Below are 26761 nucleotides of genomic sequence, written 5' to 3' on the forward strand. Positions count from 1 at the left end.
TACCTAAAGTATGAACTATTTTATTTGTAATTTTTATTTTCATGTTGCTACAAATCATGACATGTTTCATTTAAAATATTATAGGTTAAATCAATTTATATGTTTGCATGTTGAATTTTATTGATGAATTAGTAGCTATTCATGACCTGCTGAATAATTTGAATGTGCGAAAGCTTAGGCCTTTTCGAGATTAGGATTGATTACTATGGAACTAGTGAAGATATGGATGATGAATGGATTGTGTCTGGATTAAGATGAAAGTAGTGTCGGAATGTAGTGACTACAAGCTGATTATCCAAATGATGAAGCTGGATAATCACAGGGATAGTGATACTCGAAAAACTTGTACTCTATTTGGCAAGAAAATCTCAGTTTTAAATTATTCGTGTAAAAATTAATCGTTTTTAAAGTGTTTTGAGTAATTTGATTTCTGACCGAATAGTTATGATTTGTGATTGTAATGACTTTTGAACTTGTTATCTCTTTGAAGTGTTAATGAAATACTAAAGTTAGGCCTCGTTTGGGAAGCGGCCGGTTTAGCCAAAAAGTCAAAAAGTTACTAAAAAAATTAAAAAGCCAATAATTCATACCAAAAAGTCAAAAATTCTCTTTTCTCTCTACTTTTTGCACATCTTTTCATAAAAAGTCAAAAAATTATCCCAAACATACTAGTTTTTTTTATATCACATTTTGGCCAAAAAGCCAAAAAGTTATTAAAACAACATGTTCCCAAACGAGGCCTAAATATTTTTATTTTACTTTATTGAATATAATGACTAAAATTTCATAGTCAGACATAGAGGTGTGCATAATACCGCAAAAAACTACCAAAACCGCTTTGAATCGCTTTGAACCGTGCATTTTTCAACTTTGGTGGGCGGGTTGGGGTTCCAAGTCGGCGGCTCAATGCCGGTGGCGGGTGAAATTTTGCCAACCCGCGGTTGTAACCGACCCGCACCGCCTCTGATGCAAAAAAAAAAAAAAAAAAAAAACTGTGTTACACATACACACACAGCAAGAAATTTCAGCCGTAGATTACACCCACACACATATACTCACACACACAGAATAATTCTTCAATTAAACCTAATTGACACCACACATTTCATCTCATTCATTCATATCGATTCATAGCTGTCTTTGGTCTCATTCCTCACCTCGCCGATCGGCTGTCACCACCGCCGCTGTCTCCTTCCCTTGCCGATCGGCGCCTACTCGTCGTCGTCGACTCGTCGCGTCGGTACGTGACTCTCTCGCTGCTCTCTCTCTGCTCTTCTCTCTCTCGCTGATCTCTCTCTCCTCTCTGCTTTTTTCTTTTTCTCTCGCTGATGAAAAGAAAATGGCTTTAACCCGGTTAATCGAACGGTTTGGGTACAAAAAGACCAAATGGGTTGTGGGAGACAAGGGGAATGGGTCGGGGAAACCATAGGTTTATTTATCTGCTGTTCTACATAAACCGGTAAGAGTATGATGACTATGAACTTTCTTTTGAGGTAAGAATACTGTTATTAGGTCTAGTTTTTGTCACACGCATTACTTAACATCCTCATGAAATTTCTTTGCAATGCCGAATAAGTAAAGTTAATTGGTTGTTTATTTTCCCTGATGTAAACCAACAGCATAGGATGATGGTCTGTTTGCAATTATAAATTGTAATATTTTCTGTTCTGTAATGGTATGTCTCACTTCTTTGGATAATGATGAACCATTAGGGATTGTGAAAACAAGTTGTATTCTAAAATTTATGAAGTCATTTGATTTTAAAAGTTTTAGCAGTGAAGCAATGAGCCCCTTTTTTTTGTAACATGTTTCCATTTGGTTTGTAAGATGCCCTTTTGTTGCAACATTAGTTCACTGATTAATAATGTCATTGCTATTTGCATATTGCAATCACTAAATTGCTGTTGATTTGAAGTGGCATGGTTATTTTTTTTAGTTTATTAGTTTGTTTATGTTTAATGTTATGTTAGATGAATATTTTAATTTTGACTATTTTAGTTAATTTATAAATCAAATCTTTTTATTATTTGATTCAAGTTTTGTAATTTGAATTATATTTTTATAAACTGTCAATCCATCCAAACTACCAAGGAAAATCCGCCATTATTTGCCAACCGAACCGCCAGCTTTTTATAAGAAAAATGGCAAATTTTAATGACATTTTTATTAATCCGCCACCCGCCATACGATTTTTATTTTTCTCCTAAACCGCACCGACCCGCATCGTGCACACCCCTAGTCAGACATTGTAGATGACATAATTGTTAAATAATGTACAAAATGCAGAGTCAAGTTTTAGATGTTTACATTTATTAAAGCAGATCAACAACACATTGGACCTATAATTTTGTGCATGTAGAAGGTGCTAGTGTGAGGAAGGTTAAAAAAGACATTACTAGAGTAACTTTTTGTTCCATCATTGTATGATATTACTTTAGGTGTTGTCAAGGCTACCATTATTGGAATGATTCTTTAGGAAAACTTGTGCTGGCTGTTGCTATTCTTTGGGCTTCACTACTAGAAAAGAAAAAAAAAATCTGATTAGGCTGAGTTAGATTCCTCAGTTTTTGAAAACATTCACGGACCAGTTTAATTCCTCAGTTTTTTAACCGTATTTAAATTTAAAGCATCCACAACCACAATCCAGACTACTGTGAACCTACATTACTCTTTCTCTCTCACAGAGATTAGGAAGCTTATGTAAACTTAACACACCATCCACAATACAATGAACCTGCATATCTCTCTCTCTAGCTCTCTCTCTCTCAGAGATTAGGAAGCTGTACTGAATCTAGACAAAACATAACCTTGAATTGCAATTCATAAAAGAAAAAAAAATCCAATCGAAAATGGCTCTGTTATTCCGTTAAGACAAAAAAACAAAAAAACTACTGCAAAATTCATGTGTCCCATACATCTCGTACCTATACCCAATTTATGTCTTGTTAACAAAGGTTCATATTGGGGAATATAAAAGTCCATATAACGAGTTTAAAGTGTTTGATTCCTGATTTTTAGAAAATTCTATCACTTGTATTGTGTAAAAAATTTCAATCTTTATGCTTTAACAGCTTATTTTATGCTTGATCTGTTTGTTACTTTGTTAGTTGTTTTGCTTTGATTTCTGCTTCAGAAATCTATGGATATAGCTCTCTCTTTGTCTGGCTTGGCTGCTTTTTTTTTTTTTTTTTTTTTTTTTTTTTAAGTACTAAAGTTTTTTGTTTTGCTCAATTGTGTTTTTTGGATAGGATCAATGATGATTGATAAAAACTACGTTTTCTATCTATAATTCCCTTTAAAGGGATTGAAGATATTCATATTATTCTGAGATCCATTTACCACTTGTTTTTGGTTCATTAGTTTTTATGTGTTCTTTTATGGAAGCTATGGATTTATGTGAGCATCAGTGATGAGTAATCTTTTGTTATCCTTGCACTTTGATTGCTAGTGAAGAAAACTATGGGGAATGTTAACTCTGAGATGCTTTTCATTTTGTCATTTTCTGTTTTCTCCTATTTTCTCTCTAGGTTGTGTTTTCAACTTCATTATTGTACCACTTCAAAGTAATATTTTTTGCATGATGCTTTCATTTGATGATATGAACCACTCTAATGGCCAAACTAACATTAAAGAATACATTTTGAAAACCTTCAAATGTATATTTGTTTGAGTAAAACAAAGTACATTTGAATAGTTTCTGTAGTATTATTGTTTGGGTAAAACCTTCACCGGACACAATATAGCTTTGCAAATTTTAAGTAAACATTATTTCGTACACAATATAGCTTAGACAATTGCAAGAATTAATTTTTCACCAATTTTCTCAATTATTTATGACTAACTCCAAAATATCATAAATAATATTTTTTTTATAAATATATGTCTAACCAAAACTATTAGTCTATTAGCTATATTTATTGAGCCAAAACTATCAAAAATAAAATAAATAATTTGATATTTAATTTAATGGTGTTAAAATTTAACGATTTTTTATTTTTATTTTAATTAAACAATAAAAATAATTAATTTGATTAAAAAAAATTAGAAAGTCTTAATCGTCAGAAAAGTTTTTGAACCTATTTGTCTGAAAAATATCTTGAAGTAATCATAAAGTTGTGGCAGGTAGATAGCAATCTTGAAGTAATCATAAAGTTGTGGTAGCTAGATAGCAGCCAACAAGACCTTAACAGTTCCGCTCAACTATCTGTCTAAAAAATATTTTGAAGTAATCATAAAGTCGTGGCTAGATAGCAAGTAGCAGGACCTTATCAGTTCTGCCCAACTATCCGTCTAAAAAATAAGGTGATTTAGTCAAAATTCACTCCTAATAAAATTTTAATATATTAAAGATAAGCATAAATTTTTTTAAAAAAAATATCTAACACATTATTATTATTATTAAAATATTAAATTTTAAAATAATATTGTAGATGCTTGGTTTTAAAAAAAATTAGTGTTTTTTAAAATTTTCTCATTAAAATCTATCAAATAAGATCCATATTGATTATGAAATTCTTTATAAAAAAAAATATTACCGTTGAAATTGATTTAAACAGTAACATGTTACTCTGCTCACAATTACTCTAACAGTAACATGTTATTTTATTTCACAATAATATGATACTCGGCAATATTGTCTAAGAAAAAAAAGAAATTTTATTTTGTCTTTACTCAATTATATGTTTTTTCCTTAAGGAGTTTATGAAGCAAAATAAATTAGACTGTCTTTTTCACTTAATAATGGTCTAATGGAGGAGTTTTGCTCAATTTTCTTAAAATTTATACTGAATGATTTAACCATGATGAGTATTTTGCTTTTCGCTAAATAAGGGTCCAATTAAAGGTTTTGGCTAAATTTTCCCAATATACTCAAATACATATACAAATACAAATAAATAAAATAAAATAAATTGTTCTATGAACTCTTTGAAAAATTAAAATTATAAAAAAAAATATTCTACAAACATAATTTTAATACATAAAATTTATGCTAAATGATCCAACATAATGAATATTTTGCTTTGAAATAAAAGAGTTACACAAGACCACATTATTTTGTATATATATATTTTTTTGATAGGAAAATTATGTTTACAATTATTCAAAACAATAATTGTCTTGCTCAATCAATTCAATGCATGTGGAATAAATTAGAAAAGTATGAGCATGCCTAGTTTGAACATTGTAGGCCATGAAAGTCCAAAGGAATCTGTAAATCTATGAACACAATCATAAATCAATTGTTGTCAGGAAGATAGAGAGGCAGAGGCAGAGAGAGGATGGAGCTTGAACACTTCAGCCATGACCATCCCCTAATCCTCAAAACAGAGCACATATAAGATGATGATGGTGTTGTGAAAATTTCTTGCTGCGCGTGAGCAACTAATTATCTCATTTTGATTATGTGGTTTCAGAGAAGGCAAACCAGAGTTTAATCTTGTTGATTCGGGGATAACAGCATCAAATAACAAACTATCCAGGTTGACCTTCTTTTTCCCATGGAACTCTTCTTTTAATTGTCTCATCAGTTCTTTCCTTATTATTTGATTACATTCAATTATTTTGGGTAAATTACACTCACCTCGCATGAGGTTTTTAATAATTATAGGGGCCTCTCATATAGTTTCAATAATTACAGAAATCATTCTTTTATTAAGATTTCCCACCGTTAATCTTCTGTTAACATTGATGAAAGAGAAAAAATGATGAAAAAAATTTGAGAAAAAAAATAGAGAAGAGAACAAATAATAATAATAATAAATTATATGGTATTGTTATTTGCTGCAGTGACATTATGAAAAAATGAATGAGAAAATAAACAGAAAGAAAAATGAAAGAAATAAAATAAAGAAAATGGAAAGAGATAGATAATTTCTCCAAATATGTATTTTTTATATGGAAAAAAAATCAAATACTTATATGTATTTTTAAATTTTTATTCAAACTCTAATTTCTCAAAATAATTATTTATAAAATTGGTGGTCTTTTTAAAAAATAAAACATCTTTTATACTTTGTTTCGTAATTTTCAAATGAATGATTGTATTTAATCGAATATAAAATTTAATGGTGATCAGTTTATTAGCTCTTTTTTTTTTTTTAAGATAAGGTAATGTTTGGTTATTCTACTATTATATACATGATTGTCTTAACAATTTAGAATTTTTTTAAATATTATATAGAATTTAATAATTTTGTTTTACAGTATTAAAATGATGTATGGGTCTTTATTAATTTTTTGTAAAACATCAGGGAGGTGAGTGAATGATCCTTAAGCCTCGTTTGGGGAGTGGCTATTTTAGTTAAAAAGTTACTAAAAGTTGTCACATCATCTCTCTACTTTTCTGCACATCTTTTCGTAAAAAGTCAAAAACTTACTAAAATAGCTTGTTTCCAAACGAGGCCTAGTATTATTTATTTATTTTTATTTTTTTTGGTTTCAACCAAACTAGGCAAGAAAAAGACCCCACACAACCCACGAATATATAAATATATACATATATATACTCAGCAGCCATGGCAAAAAAGAAGAGAAAAAAATGAGAGAGAGAAGATAGGAGGTAGTGGCAAGAAGAAAAACAAAAGAAGGGCAGAGTGGATGGTTCAGCAATGTTGCAGTATAGTGACGAAAGGGCCAGACAAGAAAAGAAAAAAGAGGAAAAGAAAGAAAAAAGGGCAAACATGTCATTTTAATAATCTATTTGAGGCCAATATCTGCCTCACGCATTCAATTTAGTGCTTGTAAAACAAACACAGTTAATTTTTAAAAGTCCATATATTTTTAGACGTAACTACAAAAAGGTAAAATGTAATTAATCCTCTTTTTAAATTATTTTAAAATGTGATAGTGTTTTAGTAAGTTTTATTGATAAAAAAGGATTTTGTGTTGCAGTTTTAAGTATAAATGTTCACAATTACAACTTTCACATTTCTAAAAAATTCACACTTGCTACAATTCACATTATATATATATATATATATATATGAAAGAAACATGTATGCATATGTATGCTAGTAAGGTGGCTACGTGCAAGGCATGCAACACAGTGTCAAACGTAGAATTGTCTGGAAAGTGATTTCCCAATTCTTCTAAATCAAACTAATTTTAGAATTCAAAAAAATACATCAATTTAATTTATCCATCAAGTCAAGGGGTATGTCTATGCAAAAAATAAAAACCGAGGAGTTGAAACTAATGGGATTCAAACTGGATGGCATGGCACCATCTTCAAGGCCTAAGCAACCAATCTGCTTGTTTGGTTTGAGTTTTCAGGATTCACTTTTCAGAAAATTAAAATTTTTTATTTTTCATGTTTTTTTATTTTCACTTAATTCTTTTAATATTTGAAGTAATTTTTTTTTTTTTAATTTTTAGATGCACCTAACATAAATATACTTGAAAAGTATAATATTTGTGAAATTTTTTTTAAAAAAATTCACTACATACCAAAAATACAAAAAAAAAAAATTATGAAAATTCAATATATTTTTGTATTCTTATATATTTATTGATTTTTTAAAATATTTTTTTGCAAATATTTTATTTTTTAGATATATATCTAAGTAAAGTGCACTTAAAAAAGTAAAAAAAAAAAAAAAAAATTGAAAGAGAGAGAGAGAGATGAGAAACGTAGGAGAGATTAGGGCAAAATTTTGAGGGTCCAAATTTTGAGTGGAAATTTCAAATTAAGGTAAAATTTTGTGAAAAAATTTGTTTCTAATTTGTTTCTAAATGGAAAAAATAGGCTATGCTTGTTAAATTAATATTTTTTAATTATTATTTATTGTTTATCATTTTATTTTATTAGAGTTTTATGACTTAGTTTGAGGAAAAAAAGTACAAAATTTAGATACATTTAAAAGTATAAATTTTAAAAATATAAAGAAAAAATCATTTATTTTTTATATTTTTTTGTATTTATAGATTTTTTTATAAATATTTAATATTTAATTATATTTAGATTAACTGAATTTAAAAATTAAAATTTTTAATTAAAATATTAATAAAATTCACTTTAAAAAAAAGTATTGAAAATTCAAAAATAATTTTTGCAATTCTAAATCAAAAATAGAATTAGTTTTTTCAAATTTAAAAAAAAATATATATATATATATTATTTTTTATTCTAATAAATAAATAATTGAATATCCATCATGATTGTTCATCACCATGCAAGCTCTGTCTCATGATTGTCCATCACCATTGTTGCAGCAATAAAATTTTAGATCTACTAACATTCATCTAGATCCATCATGAGCCTTTATTTTTATTTTTATTTTTCTACCTTTCTATGTCTCTTTTTCTCTATTTTGTCGATGGAAAAATTAAAATTTGTAGAGGCAATTGTCAAAGGGATCAAAACTTACTTTTTTCTCATTGAACTCGTGATTCTTCTGCAATTCTACATTGTTGTAGGCCTCTCTCCCGCTATACGAAAATATCCTACACTTCCTTATTATTTGACTGTCCTAAAGCTATCATGAAGTATAAATTTACTCCTCTCCACTCAAACTATCACAAAGTATCACTTTACTATATGAACTATAAAATGATACAATTAAACCCTTCAATAAATATATTAATCTACTCGTTAGTCCGTATTTGGCATTTAATTTTATAAATTTTACTCATTTACTAGAAATTTCACTTGCTAATACTTAAATTTCACCTAAACATTAAAGCTAAATTTCACTATTTGAAGAGAAGGAAATTTCGCTAGTTGGAGATAATGAAATAATTATTACTATCAAGTTTTAATTAAACAATATTAAAATTTTGGCAACTACACACATCATAGAATTAATTAAAAAAAAATTAAATAATCATAAGCTAATTAAAAATTTAGTGACAATCACTTGTTATTCGATAACGAAATCACTAGCAACATCTTTCTGTTTAACTCATAGTTTTTCCATTTACTCGCTAGTCTGTCTTTGGTTTTAATTTTATAATTTTTACTCCTTTAGTAAAAATTTCACTTTGTTACTAATATTAAGGTTAAATTTCACTATTTAAAGATAATGAAATTTCACTAGTTGAAGACAATGAAATAATTATTACTATCAACTTTTAATTACACAGTATTAAAATTTTCGTAATTTAATATTTTAGAATTAATTAGACAACAAAATAATAAAAAAAATGAAATTACCTTTAAATAATTAAAAATCTAGACAATCGTTTGTTATACTCGCTTGTTACTCGACAATGAAGCCACTGGCAACATCTTTCTTCCTTAACTCATAGGTCTTTCATATTTCCAATTGATTATAAGCCTCTTTTCCATCAGATCACCAATCTATCGATTGTATTGTATGGACATCACCATACACCAACATCCACTGACGTGCCCTCGTTATTTCAAGTAACACTTGTTGTCTCCAACTTGAATATTTGTTGATGACGGTCTAACACCATGCAAAAGAATTGATTGTGCATTTGATTGGATGGATTGGCCACCACTAATCGATTTGCTAATTGATTGGAAGGCTTGGCCACCACCAATCGATTTTACAATTGATTGCACATCTAAAATTTTACAAAAGAATTGATTGGAAAAATTGGCCACTCCGATCGATTTTGCAATTGATCGAATGGCTTGGACACAACCAATCAGTTGGCCAATCGATTAGATTCGCCAATTGATTGGATAAATTGACCAATAACTATTCAAATTTGTGTTCCTTATATATTTTTGTGTGGTCACTTACGTGATTTTCAGAAAACTTACTTGATTTTGTGTTGGTCAAAATTTACTCAAATGACTTACTCGAATTTGTGTTACTTACACACTTTTATGAGATCACTTACGTGAGTTTGTGAAAACTTACTTGATTTTATGTTGTTCAAAATTTTTATCAAATGACTTACGGGAAATTTGTGCTCATTTATGTATTTTTGTGAGATTACTTATGTGAGTTTGTGAAAAATCTTAGCATTTTTGAGAAATCAAAGTTTTCTCATATAACTTACCTGAATTTGTGTTACTTATGCATTTTTTTGAAATCACTTACGTGAATTTGTGAAAACTTAGGTTGCGTTTGGTAGAGCTTTCTAACTATGATTTGATGGTATGAGTTGTATTTTGAGTTTGTGAGTTTTGGAATTATGATTTGAGTGTGAAAAATTTGTTTGGTGAAAGAGTTTTGAAAATAGTTTTGAATTGAGTGGGGAATTTTTGATATAACATTTGATATAAAAACTTACAACTTATAACCAAACATAAAACTCAAAATTCTATTAAAGCACATAAAAATTTTTTAAAAATTCGGGAAATATTTTTTTGGAATATATAAAAATTAGCATATCAATTGCAACAACAACAACAACAACAACAACAACAACAACAACAACAACAACAATAATAATAATAATAATTGCACTATTCCGGTCAATCGGTCGGACGACTGGTGGGACGTCCGGTGGGACGACCGGTTAGGCTAAATTTAAAAAAAAAATAAAATTGAAAATCGCGCTTTACACAGAGTTTTGTGTTTGTTGTGGAAAACTAATTCCAAAACTCTATCAAAACATGATGTTACAATGTGGGGGTAGAATTAGGATTTGAAAATCCTTCCAAACAGAGTTATGTATTTTTGTGTGGTCAAAATTTTCTCAAATGAATTACTCGAATTTGTGTTACTTACGCATTTTTTTGAAATCACTTGTGTAATTTTGTGAAAACTTACTTGATTTTGTGTTGTTCAAAACTATTATGAGATGACTTTCGGAAAATTTGTATTCACTTATGCATTTTTGTGAAATCAAAGTTTTCTCAAATGATTTACTCGAATTTGTGTTACTTACTCATTTTTGTGATATTACTTACGTAGGTTTGTGAAAATTTACGTATTTTTGTATTGTTTAAAATTTTTATGAGATGACTTACAGAAAATTTGTATTTACTTATGCATTTTTGTGAGAACACTTATGTGAGTTTGTGAAAACTTATGCATTTTTGTAATATCAAAGTTTTCTCAAATGACTTAGTCAAATTTGTGTTACTTGCGCATTTTTTTGAGATCACTTACTTGATTTTGTGAAAACTTACTTGATTTTGTGTTGTTTAAAATTTTTATGAGATGACTTATGAGAAATTTGTATTTACTTATACATTTTTATGAGATCACTTATGTGAGTTTGTGAAAAATTTACGCTTTTGCGAGATCAAAGTTTTCTCAAATGGCTTACTCAAATTTGTGTTACTTACTTATTTTTGTGAGATTACTTACGTGAGTTTGTGAAAACTACGTATTTTTGTGTTCAAAATTTTTATGAGATGACTTACGAAAAATTTGTGTTCACTTACGCATATTTGCATGATCACTTACGTAAGTTTGTGAAAACTTGTGCATTTTTGTGAAATCAAAGAGCTTGTTTAGTTTGTAGCTCAAGATATAATTTTTGAGAAAATTTTTCAAAATTTTGTTTGGTTCAAATTTTTTGAAAAAAAATTTCCAAATCACTTTCTCTCTCTTATACATCAATCAATCACTTTTTTTTTTCCTCTCATCTCTCATTTTTACTCATTTTTTCTCTCACACACATCTACTTAATTATAACAAAATATCAAATCATCCCAAACTCTCAAACTCCAAAACTATTTTCAAAATATATAACCAAATAAACCAAAAAAATTTCTAAACTCTCTCCCCAAATTATTTTTTGAAAATTTATCTCAAAATACAAACCAAACACTCTCAAATGGCTTACTTGAATTTGTGTTACTTATGCATTTTTGTGAGATTACTTACGTGAGTTTGTGTAAACTTACGTATTTTTATATTGTTCAAAATTTTTATGAGATGACTTAGGAGAAATTTGGTTTTACTTACGCACTTTTATGAGATCACTTACGTGAGTTTGTAAAAATTTACATATTTTTGTTAAATCAAAATTTTTTGAAATAACTTGCTCGAATTTGTGTTACTTACGTATTTTTGTTAGATCACTTATGTGATTTTGTGAAAATTTATGTGATTTTGTCTTCCACAAAAAAATTTATGAGATCATTTATAGAAAATTTGTGTTAACTTAGTCATTTTTATGAGATTACTTATTTGAGTTTGTGAAAACTTGTATGATTTTATATTGTTTCAATTTTTTTAAGATCACTTACTCAAATTTGTTTTAATTACACATTTTTATGAGATCACTTATATATTTATAATATAATCTAGGATAAATTACAAATACATCCCCTGAGATTTACTTAAATTACAAATTACCCCATGTGGTTCTAGAAATTACATTATGCCTCCTACGATTTATAATTTTATAACAAATAGGTCTTTTTATTAATAAATCATCAGGTTAATTAACAGTTTTTAATAATGTTAAAATTTTATTTCAATTAATAATGCAGATAATTTTATTATTGTATAAATGAATAGTTAGAAATTTTTATTTTTTTCAATTAATTCTGTCAAATAAAAAATTCTAACAGATAGGTATTTGTAATTTTCTAAACCATAAGGGATAATTTATTTTTTAAGTAAATCTCAAAACATATATTTATAATTTACCCGAAATTGTAGAAGCTGTTATATAACGAGGAAATAACTTTATAATGGGTTGAGGAAAAAAACTATTTACAAAAAGGTCAAATGCATTATAAAAATAATAATTAAAATTATTATTATTATTATTTTTGTAATTAATATACACTGACACGATGTCAATGTAATTGTCCCTTATATAAATGTCAAATAATGATTGAGACCCTCACCTTCATAAGACTTCACAAGACTTTTTTAATTTGGATCACTCGTGATATGAATCTCATACATATGTTAGTCGGCCTCATACATACATAAAAGGCTAGGATCACTTTGAAGGTGTCAGAATTATCCCCAAAAGGGTCCCAAACATTTTTGACAAATGTCAAACGGCTTAAGTTTTTGTCATAAAACATGTATATCATTAATTACTAGAAAATGATACTATATAAATTTATTTTTTAGATTTATTTTATAATAAATTTAATAATGTGTAAGTGATATGATTAATTGATTATTGGAGAAATATGAGAGAGAATATCCTAATTGATTGTCATATCACTAGCCTTGAAAATTAGATCTAATTTTTTGGGATAAATTACAAACACACCTCTTGAGATTTAGTTAAATTACAAATTATTCTATGTGGTTTTAGAAATTATATTATGCCCCTTGAGTTTTCTAATTTTATAATAAATAAGTCTTTTTATTATTAAATCTTCAGGTTAATTAATAATTTTTAATAATATTAAAATTTTATTTTAATTAATAATTTAAATAATTTTATTATTCCGTATAACACCCAAGGTTAATTAATAATTTTTAATAATATTAAAATTTTATTTTAATTAATAATTTAAATAATTTTATTATTCCGTATAACACCCAATCTTGAAAAATGATTCACTTCAATGATAGTGTTCTCTATACCATGTTTGCTGAGCAGTACTCGTCAACCAATGAAATTCATGGGCATATTTGATAATCATTTTTCAATATATTAATTCCACAAAGGATCTAGAGTGAAATTTTTCTAAAGTTTCCTAGAGTGCTACATTGTGTGGTTGAGATTTATTGGCAAGTCACATCAGAAAAAATTGATGTGACTTGTCAATAAATTTCAACCACACAATGTATCACTCTAAAAAATTTTAGAAAAAAATCACTTTAAAGAATCCTTGCTCTATTAATTCTACTCTTTTTGGCATTTCTATCACTTACATAAACAATTCATTTTGGTTTACATATTTCAATGTAGTTGTTGTGTCAAGCTGGAAACAGCTGTCAACAACCAATAATCTATCCATACATGTCAACTTCTGTTTTTTACTATAGTCTGTGCAATATATTATTTTTACAATAATGTTGAGACTATTAAAAGTAGTGTTCTAAAAACATTATTAGTGATGTAACAGTGGACATAATTCATTACTTGTGTTTTGTTTTTTTTGTTTTTTTTATTTAAACTGCTTGTCAACTTATTAGTAATACTAGAGCACCACTTTTAATAGAATGCATCATTACCGATTATTCTTATAATAAGCTTTTGTTGCTGTGGGAACTTACATCATCAAAGACAAACACAAACCCACATTGTAGTGAGAGAGAAATGGAGCTTCAACATTTTAGCCATGAACATCCGTTGATCCTCGGTGAAGTGAACGACGATGGTGAGGCAATTGTCTGCAACATGTGTTGGGAAAACATCTCTGGTTCTGCATTCAGTTGCAAAAATTGTATATTATTTTTACACAAATTTTGTGCTAAATTTCCCGAGGAGATGAAACACCCGATCCACGCCCATTCCCTTACGCTCCAACAAACAAGGTGGTCTTCAACAAGGTGTGATGTTTGTAGCAAAAAAATATGTGGATTCGCCTATCGTTGTTGGCGTTGCAATTTTGACGTGGACATCAGATGTACGGTTAGAGGCCAACATTTTAGCAGTAAACATCAGTTGATGATCCTCAATGAAGATGAGAAGAATGATGTTGATGAGAGGGTTTCTTGCGATGTGTGTTTGGAGCAGATCACAGGTTCAACAGCAGCGTACAAATGCACAAATTGCTCTCCCTCTATCTATTTCCACAAATTGTGTGCACAACTACCCGCAGAGATGGAACACCCAATGCACCCTGAGCACCCGCTTGCCCTCCTCCAAGTAGTGGCTAATAAATTCATATGTGACGGCTGTCATATAGATTTGAAAGAATTCATATATCGTTGTTCCATCTGCAATTTCAACCTCGACATATGTTGTGCTTTGAGGGCACCGAAGCTTAAACATGAAAGTCACAAACACCCATTAAGCCTCGTGTCCAGGTTGGCCTCCTTCCAATGTGATGCTTGTGGCACAAAGCGTGAAGGCATGTCTTATATGTGTGGCACATGCAGTTTCTGGATCCATAAGGACTGTGCTTCATTAACACCCACCTTTAAACACCACACTCACATTCACCCTCTCACCCTCATCTATCCTACTCATGAATATCATTACTGTTTTAGTCTGTGCGACATTTGTGAAAATTCAATGGTGGGAGGAAGGTTTTGGTTATATGTTTGTATAGGATGCCACTATTGCATTGATGTCAAGTGCTCAACAAAGACAAAGTATGCTTTCGCATTTACCCTGATCTCGATTTTTATTTTCCCTTTTGACAAGAAAAAGTTTATTGACCATGCTTTTCTCCTCATTTGATGTGTTTTCTATTGTTATTTTGTGGATTTAGGGAAAGAGAAAGTGCAATTGAGGTTGAGAATATTGACGAGGCCAATTTGATTCACTTGCCAATGGCTGATGACTCAATTAGTGCAATTGACCTATTTTTGAAGCAAAGCAGCATGGGAGACAACAAGAGAGAAGCAGACCTCAACCATTTTAGTCATCATCATCCATTAATCCTTTTCGATGTGCAAGGAGACAACAATTTGTGCTATGAGAACGAACTACTTATCTTGAATGAGCTGAATAAGGACAAAATATGCAATGCTTGTGTGAGAAAAATTTCGGCTCCATTTTACAGTTGTGGTCTATGTGATTTCTTTCTCCACAAATGGTGTGCCGAGCTACCAAATGAATTGGAGCATCCGTGTCACCCACACCAGCTCATCCTCCTCAAAAAGCCCCCTGTACCTAGAGGATTGTTCAATTGCAAAGGTTGCGGCTATTATTGCAATGGATTTGCCTTACGATGTATCAAAGATGAATGTTTGAGTTTCTTTAACAATTGCGACCTCGATGTTAAGTGCGCTTTCCTACCCAAAGCTATCATTCATAAAGTTCATGAGCATCCCCTCTTCCTAAAGAAAGAATGTATCAGCGCAGGTTGTGCTGCATGTCCTCGAAGGGTTCGGATGTTTGCATTTGGATGTGACATTTGCAATTTCAACTTACACTCCTCATGTGCTCTGCTACCAGATACAATTAAGCATAGGTATGATGAACATCATCCCTTCACCCTAATTTATGCACCCATTAAGGATGGACCCGATGAGTATATCTGTGAATTTTGCGAGGAAGAAATAGACCCCAACTGGTGGTTCTATCACTGCATCGATTGCGATCAGTCTGCTTGTGCCAAATGTATTTGTACGGAGAGAAAGGAAGTTCAAAATATCAAGTGGGGAAGCACTTATAACTTTGATAGGCACCCACACTGTCTCATCTATGTTCCAGTGACAGACGAGAGTTTTAACTGTGCCTACTGTCACAAGCATATCAATTCCCTGCCTCTTGTAGCACAACTCATTGCGAGGGAAATAGGCTTCAAATGTGAGCAGTGTAACATTATGCTCCATCCACATTGTCCTCATCCATAATATCTTAAGCCGTGTTTGTTTTGAGAATTTGATGAGAAAATGAAAAGGAAAAGAAAATGTAATCTTATTTTTTGTTTGATTATAATGGAAAGTATAAGAGAAAAGAAAGTGAGAGGGAAATAATCTCACTTTTTGTATTTTGAGTGGACTTGGCTTTTTTCTTTTTTCATTTGTCAACTAAACTAAATATAGTTTAAAATTTAAATCTTATCAATTATTTCTTCTTCCTTTTCTTTTTCTTTTTTTTTTTTTTCTTTTTATTTCTCTCATCAAATCCAAAACGATCCAAAAAATTCTTTAAGTTCTAAACCATCTAAAAACTATCCTTAAATTCAAAACCACTAATGAGGGGCCTTTTGTCTTATTACGGGCCATGTCGAAATATCATCCCGTCAAGCGGCAGCCTGAGGAACAAGGAAGAGGCTCAGCTCAACGCCCACTTTAGAAAACCTGGCAGCTTGACTTGGAAGTCTCACAATCTACAAGAAAGACTACAAGAAAGACAAATGTGGACAAGCTGAAATGCAACAGATTATGATGGGAACAACTTTAGTCAACTCACCCAAATTGAAATCAATTGATAAAATTAAATCATAACATGAAGAAATCTCAAGACTAAACAATAATATTAACGACATAAAATTAGACAACTTATTGGTTAGAGAAACAGTCAGAACTTAGTCAGAACTTAGTCCTGTTAGTTTATTTAATCAATGATCATGTCTAAAGTGCTACAATAGTCTTGCACTAAAAAACTAAGAAATACTATATAGTTAATAAAAATATATTACATCCCTACTCGCATAGGTAATGAGTTTGCTTTAATGATCACACTAAATAAATCGAAGTTTCCCAGTGATGCAAAGATGAATAGTTGAAAATAATATGAACCAATTAATTCAACCAAAAAAAGAACATTTGATTGAAACTGAAAAAGTAAAAAAGTAAATAAATAGACAGTATGCCTTAAATCAACCAAAGAAAACATTTGATTGAAACCAAAACAACAAATATATAGAAGGACCAATGTCAACATTTTAAATATTAGAGAAGCACATAGAATTATCCCAATAGAAGAAGCTGATAAATCACATGGTTTACACTTTACAATTAAAGACAAAATTCCAAGAACTTTTATGAAAGTTCAGTTCTATAATACTAAGAAACCAATGCATATCTTAAAAGAGCAAAATGCCCGTTATCTGCTTCCAATCATTTACTGCCCAAACTAATTGATGACATAACACTAGAAACTTCTATGGAAGATTCAAAATTGTTTAGAGAGTCGTGAATTAAGATAATAAAGGTTAGGAAAAATGAACATACCTTACGGTTCTGCATTCAAACTCTTTGCTGTGAGCTAACCATAGTTCCCAAATGTTTCATAAAGCCCACTTATCCCAGATAGCCTTTTCACATCTTTAAACATTTGAGATACTATTCAATTCGTTTGGTTTTTGTTTTTTGAAAATTGGATATTTTGTTTTTCGTGTTCTTTGTTTTTAATGAATATTTTTAAAATTTTAAGCATTTTTTTTTAAAAAACTTTTTTAGATGCACCTTACTTAGATATATCTAAAAAGTAAAATATTTGTGAAAACATATTTTTAAAAATTAATAAATACACAAAAATATGAAAAATATACTGAATTTTCATATTTTTTTGTATTTTTGGTATTTAATGAATTTTTTAAAGATTTTTTTCACAAAAATTATACTTTTTAAGTGTATTTATGTTAGGTGTGTCTAAAATTTTTAAAGAAATTCCTTAAAATATTAAAAAAATTCTGTAAAAACAAAAAAAAATACGGAAAATAAGAAGTAGAATTTTTTGAAAAGTGAATTCTAAAAAATGAAAACAAACAGAGTGATTAGTGCTTTCTAAAAGTTAAGAGGCTATACAATGATTAAATACTAAATCAGTAATAGAGTATGATAATCTTGGCGACGTTGATATATATATATATATACTAGTTAGAACCAGACACGCCATACGCGTGGGGGTCGCGCTATTGTTAGCTAAGAATAAGATGCTTACAATATAATTAAGGTGCCTTGAGCTACTAAATATCTTATATCCAAATCATAAAGAATAAAATAAAATAAAAAAATTGATGCTACCGGTATCTAGTGAGTAGCATCCTAAAATATTGCCAATAACACAGTCAATTTTCCATAGTCATTATGTATCAAAATAATTTTAAGATGCAAAAGAGATGAATCATAGCTAGCATAACCAATTATGGCAATGTCTGGTACATCAGACGAGATAAAATCTAAGGATTCAACTAGAAGAATTACTAAAAGTTACAGAATTAACAAATATACATGGTGAGAGGTCCAACATGACTTACTTTAAGAGTGGGTTCAAGAGTGATTCTACACCACCAATGATGCTGCAAACCTACTCTAGTCAATTTTTCTAAATTGAATTACTTCACATCTCAATGAGCAAAAGGAAATAAACGGTTCATATTGACATACTTACTCCGCTTTATCCATAGGTAGCCTCTCTTCATAGCTTTGCATCTTCAATCACTACTAGCGAAGATACAATTCAAAATCCCTTCATCAAGCTGGAAAGTAGCATCCCAAAAGGTCCCAAAATTTTGTACATAATGAATTGCGGCATGAAAATTGCAACTACATGGCTATTCCTCTGGAAGACAACTCAAAAGCTATGAAAATCAAGACTAAACTATGAATGATTGATACATTGGCTATATAATCTCAATTTTGGAAATGACTGAGATCCCATTCAAATGGATAACTCAAAAAGACCACATGATAATCATTGAATGCTACTCAAGGAATTGCTTTTTGCCTTTAAGAAGGTGGAGAAAAATGGCTATTGTCAATTCATTCTATTGCAGTCTATCCACTCATTGCTATGTACATTCCTAAATGTAAAAGACAATGAAAACTCCCACACTATTGTTTCAAGCTAAACAACCACGCATTCATTTTAAATAATTAAACCCACAATTTTTATCAACTTGAATTCTAACTTATTTTATTTTCTTAACAAGAGAAAAAAAAAAAAACTTTCTTAATTAACATTTGAATCGGCAATTGAATTTAACTCCAACAATCAAACAATGGTCACTTGTCCAAAAACACTTGTCAAAAACAAATTCTGAAATTAACTCAAAAAAGTGTAGCCAAACATATGGCCAAACAATGGCCACTGATTTATTATGTTTTTTTAATCTTTTTGTATTTGTATCTATGCTCATGGAATGAGACATGGCCAGCCAAACAATGGTCACTGATTTATTATGTTTTCTTAATCTTTTTGTATTTGTATCTACACTTATGGAATGAGACATGGCCAAACAATTGAAATTCTGGTTCAAAAGTATTAGAAAATTCATCATATTTTGGATCTTGTTTCTTTGTTTGGTTTATTTCCTGTCAAGTGGATTGTAAGTCAATGATATTAATGGAAGCTTTTGAATGTCTAAGAATCTGTTTCGAATTCCCGGTGGATTTGAAGGCCCAATCACAATAGTAACTTTCTACATAAACTTTGAATAAAATAAATTGGAGCCTTTATTTTTGTGTTTTTTTTGTTGTTCTGAAGATACTTGAACATTGCAAGTGTATGAACATCATAACAAAAGAATTTTTTTTTTTTTTTTTTTTTAACATGACGGTATGGTTTTACCTACTATAAAATACCCAAGGACTGAATTTATTTTTTTATTTTTTTATGGTTTTGTATTTGTATTTATGCTGAGAGAAGAGATATGGTAACACAATTGAATTTTTGGTTTAGACAAATTCACAAGCACTTGGTGGACAATTTATGGAGGCAGAGACATGTGAATATCTTGTGTAGACATATTGTCAAACACATAGTAGGCAGATTTTGAAGGGAACGCACCATGAATAAAACAAGAGCACGAATCTATGGCAAAAAACCAAATAAAATACAGCATTGAAGATAGGATTAGACAAAGAAGAAGAACATGCCAGATATTTTGTTTGTTGCAGATGACACCAACGATAGAAGCAAGTGTTGTTCAGAGACGAAACTTGAGATCGTCGATCGACATTGACAGAGCAGTTGCGAGAGTTGAGAGAACAGATGTTGTAAACCCTAAACAAAAATGCTCCCTTCAGTGAAGATAAAGGACATAGGATCCAAACCCCAAGAGAAGAGAACAGAAGAGGAGGGGTGATTTAGTTATCAGAAACGTAGAGTGTGGAGACAAAGAGTTAGGGCTCTTTTGATATATTTGATTGTTTTTAACTTAATATTTTTGCTAGTGTTTGGCACTAGAGCTTTTATTTTCCCACCTACTTTTTTTAAGTCATACCTTTCGCGACAGCAATTGTGTGTCGCATAAAGTGAAATATTTTCAATGGTTAGTAATTGTGTGCCGTGTATATTTGATGTATCAACAGCATGCTCTATGCATATCATCAAAAAATTTATTACGACTTGCATTTATTGTAGATTATTTACGACATGCAAAAAAAGAAAGTCGTAAAATTGAAAAATTACGACTTGTATTTGTTGTATGTTGTTGATGTGGTAAAAACTCAGTTTTGTTGTAGTGTTTTTAAAAAATTTCTACACATTAGATATGCTTTAAAGACACTTTGGAAACACACGCATTACAAATTTGAAAAAGTAATTTGAAATCAATGATAAACGAGAAACAATATAAAATTTTTATATCGTTGTGTCCAAGCTCTTAGCATAATGCCTTAGTTAATTATTTAGGTTAATTTTATCTTTTTTTTCAATTTATTGTTGTTAATTAGCTTGATTGATAATTGTTGGCAGATAGTCAGCTATGCAATGAGCATTGTTGATAATGAAATGTATAAAAGAGTTTCACAAAGAAACCCATATATTACAGATATGAACCATTTGCCTCTATTCTACAGCAAGATTTAAACTCCACAATTGACCCCAACTTCCCTCAGGAATCAAAACACCACCACGGTTTGCATTATCAATGCCTTGAGACATACATTTAGTTGGGTTTTTTGGGAATCAAGCTGGGCTTGAACTTGCAACATACTTGCTAGAAAATTATAAACTTAGTTGTTTACCATTTCGAAGTGTTAGAAGGACTTAAAGTGGACTCATAGCGTAGCGGGAATTCAATTGCATGGATTTCTAGGACATTCATTATTTTGTTTTAGCTTGTTATGTCGATTTTGTGCATACATTGTGGTTGGATTTTATTTAGAATTATTTTATTTTGTGGGCGGTTTGTGTTCCGTTTAGTATATATTTTTGGAAGTTAGTTATGGTTGGTTTTACCATTTATACTTGTGACATGTCATTGGATTAGGTTTTGATTTATTTATTTTTGGGCTATCGTCACATTTATTCTTTGTGATTTTGAGTTCATATTTAGGCTTACGTGTGCCTTGGGCTAAGTCTCTGTGGGCCACAGCCGGTCATATCTGAATTTGGGGTGTGCTACAATCTCACATTTCCTTTGAAGTAATTATTGAAGACAAATGAAAAACAAAAGTGATACACCAGCAGATTACATAAAAATCACATCACTCTTGTGCCTGAATAAGAGTATACTGGGAAACACTAAAGTGTCCCTATGTATGCAATTCCTAAAGAAATTCACAACCTTTTACTTGCACAACCAATTCCAAACTTTGACTTGTTCTATGCTAACACAAATGGGCTAAACTAAACATGGAAATTCAACAAGCCAACTTGACAAACTAAAATGGATTGACATCTCAGTCTTGAGATCATAACCACAAAAGATAAAGGAAGTTGCAAAACAAACTTCTACAACTAAAGCTTCACTCTCAGATGAACTGAAGTATTCAGTAAGAATGGACAACCTTTTTTGTCACAATTTAAATGGAGCATATCTCCTAAATATCATTAATTAAAGGATATGATTGACAAAGATAAGGAAATTATCAACTGCAAGTCTGCTAAATTACGACATCAAATGAAATATTCACATACTTGCCCTTCTGCCATGCACAACAAACCCTAGAGACCCGAAATAAAACCTTTTCAACCCTCTTCTAGAATTTCACCCAATAATACAAACACACTAAGCAAAAACAAAAATCTCAAAGGTTAGAGCAACCAACAAAACTTACATAATCTAAGTTTAATTGGAATTTGGAATACAATCTATAAAATACAAAGTAATGATTATAAATTATAATTACCACCACCAGACAATGATATATATATATATATATATAATATCACATAAGTACTAGGAAAATTGTTATAGGTAATATTCTATTTACTAAAGTATCATCTCAATGGCAGCTCATCTCTATTATCCATCAACGAAATATGATGGCTTTTTGACATAGTGGCCTACCTCCATCTGATTATATTTCAGTCACATTGTCCTCACTTTTTACCTTTTCCTATTCAAATCCTTATCAAAACCCATGATCCAAACATTGGCTAAATATTTGGGGAAAACATTTTGGCACCCCAAGAAAATACTTGGGCAAAACCTCTTGAAATTCTTTTAAAAGAAAATGTAATTTATTTACAACATGAAATATTTTTCTAGAATTTAAAAAACAAGCACCCAGCATTTTATTGCATTTAGATATAATAATCGACTTCAAATGCTTTTGAAATGGCCAACAACCATTGAAACATCTTTCTTAGTAAGCATTCCTCTACCACACAACTAATCTTTAGTATCACATCTTCAATTTCAATTCCTATACTGTATCCCAATCTCTATCTCCCAACTCCAGTTATACTAGCAAACTAAGTACCAATTGCAAGTCTTCTGTTTTCCAGTTATACTAGCAAACTAAGTACAATAGACATCAAATCAATTTCCAGCCATCAAAACCAAATTGCAAGTCTTCTGTTTTCCAATCAAGTAGCCATCGCAAACTAATGCAATTGGATAAAAAGCATAACTCTCATACAAAGAATCAAAAACAATAAAAGAACACTTTGATTGTCAAGTTTGAAATTAACCTAAATTCATCTAAAACAAGCTACAATTATTCAGTTCCAATTGTTCAATTGCTCTAAAAATCAATTGAGACAAAGTTACAAAAAAGACAACTTACATACAAGAGCTATGCGAACCCAAGTTTGCCAGCTTCAGAGAGCTCCACAACACCTGAAAAAGCATTTTTCTCTGAATCTTCCAACTATGAACTCTGCAATTCCCATGGCAGCCCAAAATCTAAGCTTTTGGCGTTGGCATCCTCTTAGCCTTCTTGTTTCTCTTCTCCGATAAAGCCTTCCCAAAGAACTCCACAATCCGCTCCTGTGATTCGAGAAGCATCTCGGTCCACTTCATCTCCATGTCCATTGCATCGCCTCGACTTCCCTCACCATGTCCATATTCATCCTCTCCAACCTCATAAACCCATCTCCCAATCCCTTAATCGTCACCACCACCTCCGCCACCAGGTCCCCCTCTCTCTTCATCCCCACCCCATCACCACTACTACCACCGCCTCTCTTCCCCAACCCTAACCTCTCTCAATACCCATCTCTCACAACCCTAGTAGACACAAAATTAGGGTTAGGGTTACGATAAGATTTTTTTTCCTCCCAAAAATCACCGTAACACTCGATCGACCGGGAATTTTGATCCGAAACTCGCCGATCCCATTGCTCATCGACCCATGAACACTCCGATTTTCAGTAACACCACGCTTCAAGCTCTGCTACACTCTGATTTTAGATTTTTAGTGGTTTGGGGTGCACTACCGACGTGTATTTTTTTTAATTTTTTTTATTATATTATTTAACAATGATTCATCCCCTTTTCCTCTCAACCCCTTTGACCTTCTCTCTCTCTCATTGGTCACATTTTTTTTTTCTTTTTCTTTTTTTTCCTGCTCCTCCAATCATCACCCGCCACGTGGCAAGAGGGGGGTGAGGGGGTGCACCAAGGATCCTCTAGAGTAAAATTTCCCTAAAGTTTCCTAGAGTGTTATATTGTGTGGTTGAGATTTACTGGCAAGTCACATCAGAAAAATTGATGTGACTTGCCAATAAATCTCAACCATACACTGTAGTACTTTAGGAAACTTTAGGAAAAAATCACTCTAGAGGATCCTTGCTCGAGGGGTGACCCCCAAAAGGGGGTCCCAAGCATTATTCTATATTATTTGTCTATTTTTTTTTTTGCATATTTTTTTTAATGAAAAGTTAAAAATATATTTATTTAGACCATTCTAAATACTTTTTAAATTAAAAAATGATTTACAAGATCACTAATGTGTAACTAATATGATTGGTTAATGAGTAGGGAAGATATGAGAGAGAGTGTCGTACCTTATGCTCTGTTTGTTTGAACGAAAAATATTTTTTGAAAATGTTTTTCGAAGAAAATATTTTCTGAAAATGTTTTTCGAATAAAATATTTTTCTATGTTTGGTGGTGGTGGTGGGACGACAGTAACGGTGACGACGATGATGGTGGCAGTGGCCATGGTGATGGTGATGTAGTAGTGAAAGTGAGAGGGGTGTGTTGGTGGAGGTGGAAATGGTAAAATTTTAGTTCAAAAAACGTTTTTCACCTCGTAAAAATGGAAAATATTTTTATGTTCAAATATGCTTGTTTTCTGTTGATTATGGAAAATATTTTCCGTTGACTTTCGTTTTTCATTATACCAAACACTAGAAAGTACAAAAAATATTTTTCAAAAAATATTTTCTGCCTAAACAAACAAAACGTTAGATATTCTAAGCTCTCAAACCTTTCTTTTTAGGTATAAAAAAATCCAGATCTACACTATGAAAATATTTTTGGAGCTTGCCAAAAAGACGTTGGAAATCGCTTCAGAGAGAGGCTCTCCAACGCCTTTTGCAGGGTCTCTATCACTTACATAAATTAAGATATAAATAAAATAAAATAAAATAAAATAAAAAATCATTATAAGAATTCAAAATGATAATATAAGATCTTGTTACCTTATAGTTTTGCAAAATTCGGTTTTTAGAAAAAAAAAAAAAAGAACTGATTCCAGTAAATTATGGCTTAAACATTATTTTTTAAATTACTAATTAAGCTTACGTAATCAAACTAATTTAGCATAATTATATTGGATTACCTTAAGGTTTTAAAACTGTGCCATTTTTTCATCAAGAATTCGTTAGTCCTATATATGAAAAAAAATGATATTGACATCATATTTACACTGAAATATATATTATTTCTTGTTTATGCTTATGTTTACACACTTTTATGCATTAATTCCTATTGCTTTAACATTACGAAAAAATAGATCAATGTAATTATACCAAATTTATAGGCATATTGTAATTTTTGCCTGAACCTTATGGATGGTTAGTGTATTTATTTATTTTTCTGAACATCACAGAATTTTTTTTCAAATTTAGTATAAAAAAACCCTAAATCCTAATCGGTGACTTTATTCGTTTATGCCCACTAGCAGCTTGCATCCAGAATGGAAGAAATGATCTAAGGCAGGAGGGTAGGCCCGGCCGGCTAGGGCCAGGTCAAAACAAAAATTCTATGATATCCCAATATTTTCCGGCAGCACAGTAAGAATTCTATGATATCCACAAAGCTTTTATTGATTTTCAAAATTTTCAGATGTGCGTGCGAGCACAAAAAAAAAAAAGAAAAAAAAAAAAAAAAGTGCACCAATATGTAGATTCCTCCATAATATTGTTCATTTGGTAAAGAACAATCCACTGACTGCTAACACAATACAATCATTACAGTCACAAACATATTTATAAAAAAAAAAATTAAAAAAAAAATAAATAAAAAGCATAGATCAGCTGGAAAGAGTCAAACACAGCTGTCACCAATCAATTTTGATAGCAGCAGCAGCAACAGCAAGCTCATAGAAAAGGAAGACACTCATCTTCACAACAACAGTTGGGATGTGATAACTACAACACCAAAACCATGTTCCCAAAATGTTTTCTGATAATAAAATCTGAAACTAACCACATTTCCTTGTATCACACTGTTATCTTAAATTAACATATGAAATTAACCACAACACCAAAACCAAGAATACTATACACAACTCCAAAGCCTGAGAAAATTAACTCTTTCATCGTAACAAATAAATGTATAACAATGGTAATGATTTTGTGTTGTAAACAGCGCTCTAATTTACATTGCATCATTCTGTGAAAAATTACAATAGGAAGGATACAAACTCAAGTATTACAATTTCTATCCTTCCGATAGCAAACAATCGAAATGTGGCTAGAGTGAAAGGGAGATATATTATGATGCAGCCTAAATAATATGATATACTTGACACAGAGAAAAAAAAAAGAAGATAAAATAAAATAATTTTTAAAAAAAAGCCTAAAAGAATATGACAACTACAGTTTTTACAAAAAAGAAGAAGATTAGATGCACACAGCAAAATCACCTAGTCATCTCCTCGGGGGATCGAAAATTGGGTTCATTTCAATCTTTGCACCTCCAAACTCCCTAAACCCCCCAAACTTCT

The 26761-nt window shown here is 30.6% G+C and overlaps 1 protein-coding gene, 1 long non-coding RNA gene and 2 other non-coding genes across 5 annotated transcripts; 3 read left to right on the plus strand and 1 right to left on the minus strand.

The window, feature by feature from the left end:
• The first annotated feature begins 1142 nt into the window (after window positions 1-1142).
• Window positions 1143-16530, plus strand: LOC114266267 (uncharacterized). Of its 2 annotated transcripts, XM_082915458.1 has the most exons (4): window positions 1143-1240; window positions 5415-5480; window positions 14074-15107; window positions 15227-16530. In XM_082915458.1, exons 3-4 carry the CDS (start codon window positions 14107-14109, stop codon window positions 16314-16316), a joined length of 2091 nt encoding a protein of 696 aa, XP_082771584.1. In that variant the 5' UTR covers window positions 1143-1240; window positions 5415-5480; window positions 14074-14106; the 3' UTR covers window positions 16317-16530. The 2 variants fall into 2 exon arrangements, with proteins under 2 accessions (XP_082771584.1, XP_028062962.2); XM_028207161.2 differs by lacking the exons at window positions 1143-1240; window positions 5415-5480 and having other exon boundaries at window positions 13665-15107.
• Window positions 3246-3336, plus strand: LOC114321325 (small nucleolar RNA snoR27). Its single transcript, XR_003650239.2, has one exon. It is a non-coding gene; the product is annotated as a small nucleolar RNA snoR27 (small nucleolar RNA).
• LOC114321324 (small nucleolar RNA snoR26) lies at window positions 3398-3486 on the plus strand. Its single transcript, XR_003650238.2, has one exon. It is a non-coding gene; the product is annotated as a small nucleolar RNA snoR26 (small nucleolar RNA).
• Window positions 16531-18514: 1984 nt separating the features above from the next.
• Window positions 18515-23998, minus strand: LOC145820292 (uncharacterized). Its single transcript, XR_014361561.1, has 2 exons — window positions 21701-23998; window positions 18515-20418 (listed from the first exon to the last, which is right to left on the minus strand). It is a non-coding gene; the product is annotated as an uncharacterized LOC145820292 (long non-coding RNA).
• Between the last annotated feature and the right edge of the window lie 2763 nt (window positions 23999-26761).

This window comes from Camellia sinensis, chromosome 2, assembly GCF_055761805.1.
Source record: "Camellia sinensis isolate YWXY chromosome 2, ASM5576180v1, whole genome shotgun sequence".
Taxonomy (NCBI): Eukaryota; Viridiplantae; Streptophyta; class Magnoliopsida; order Ericales; family Theaceae; genus Camellia; species Camellia sinensis.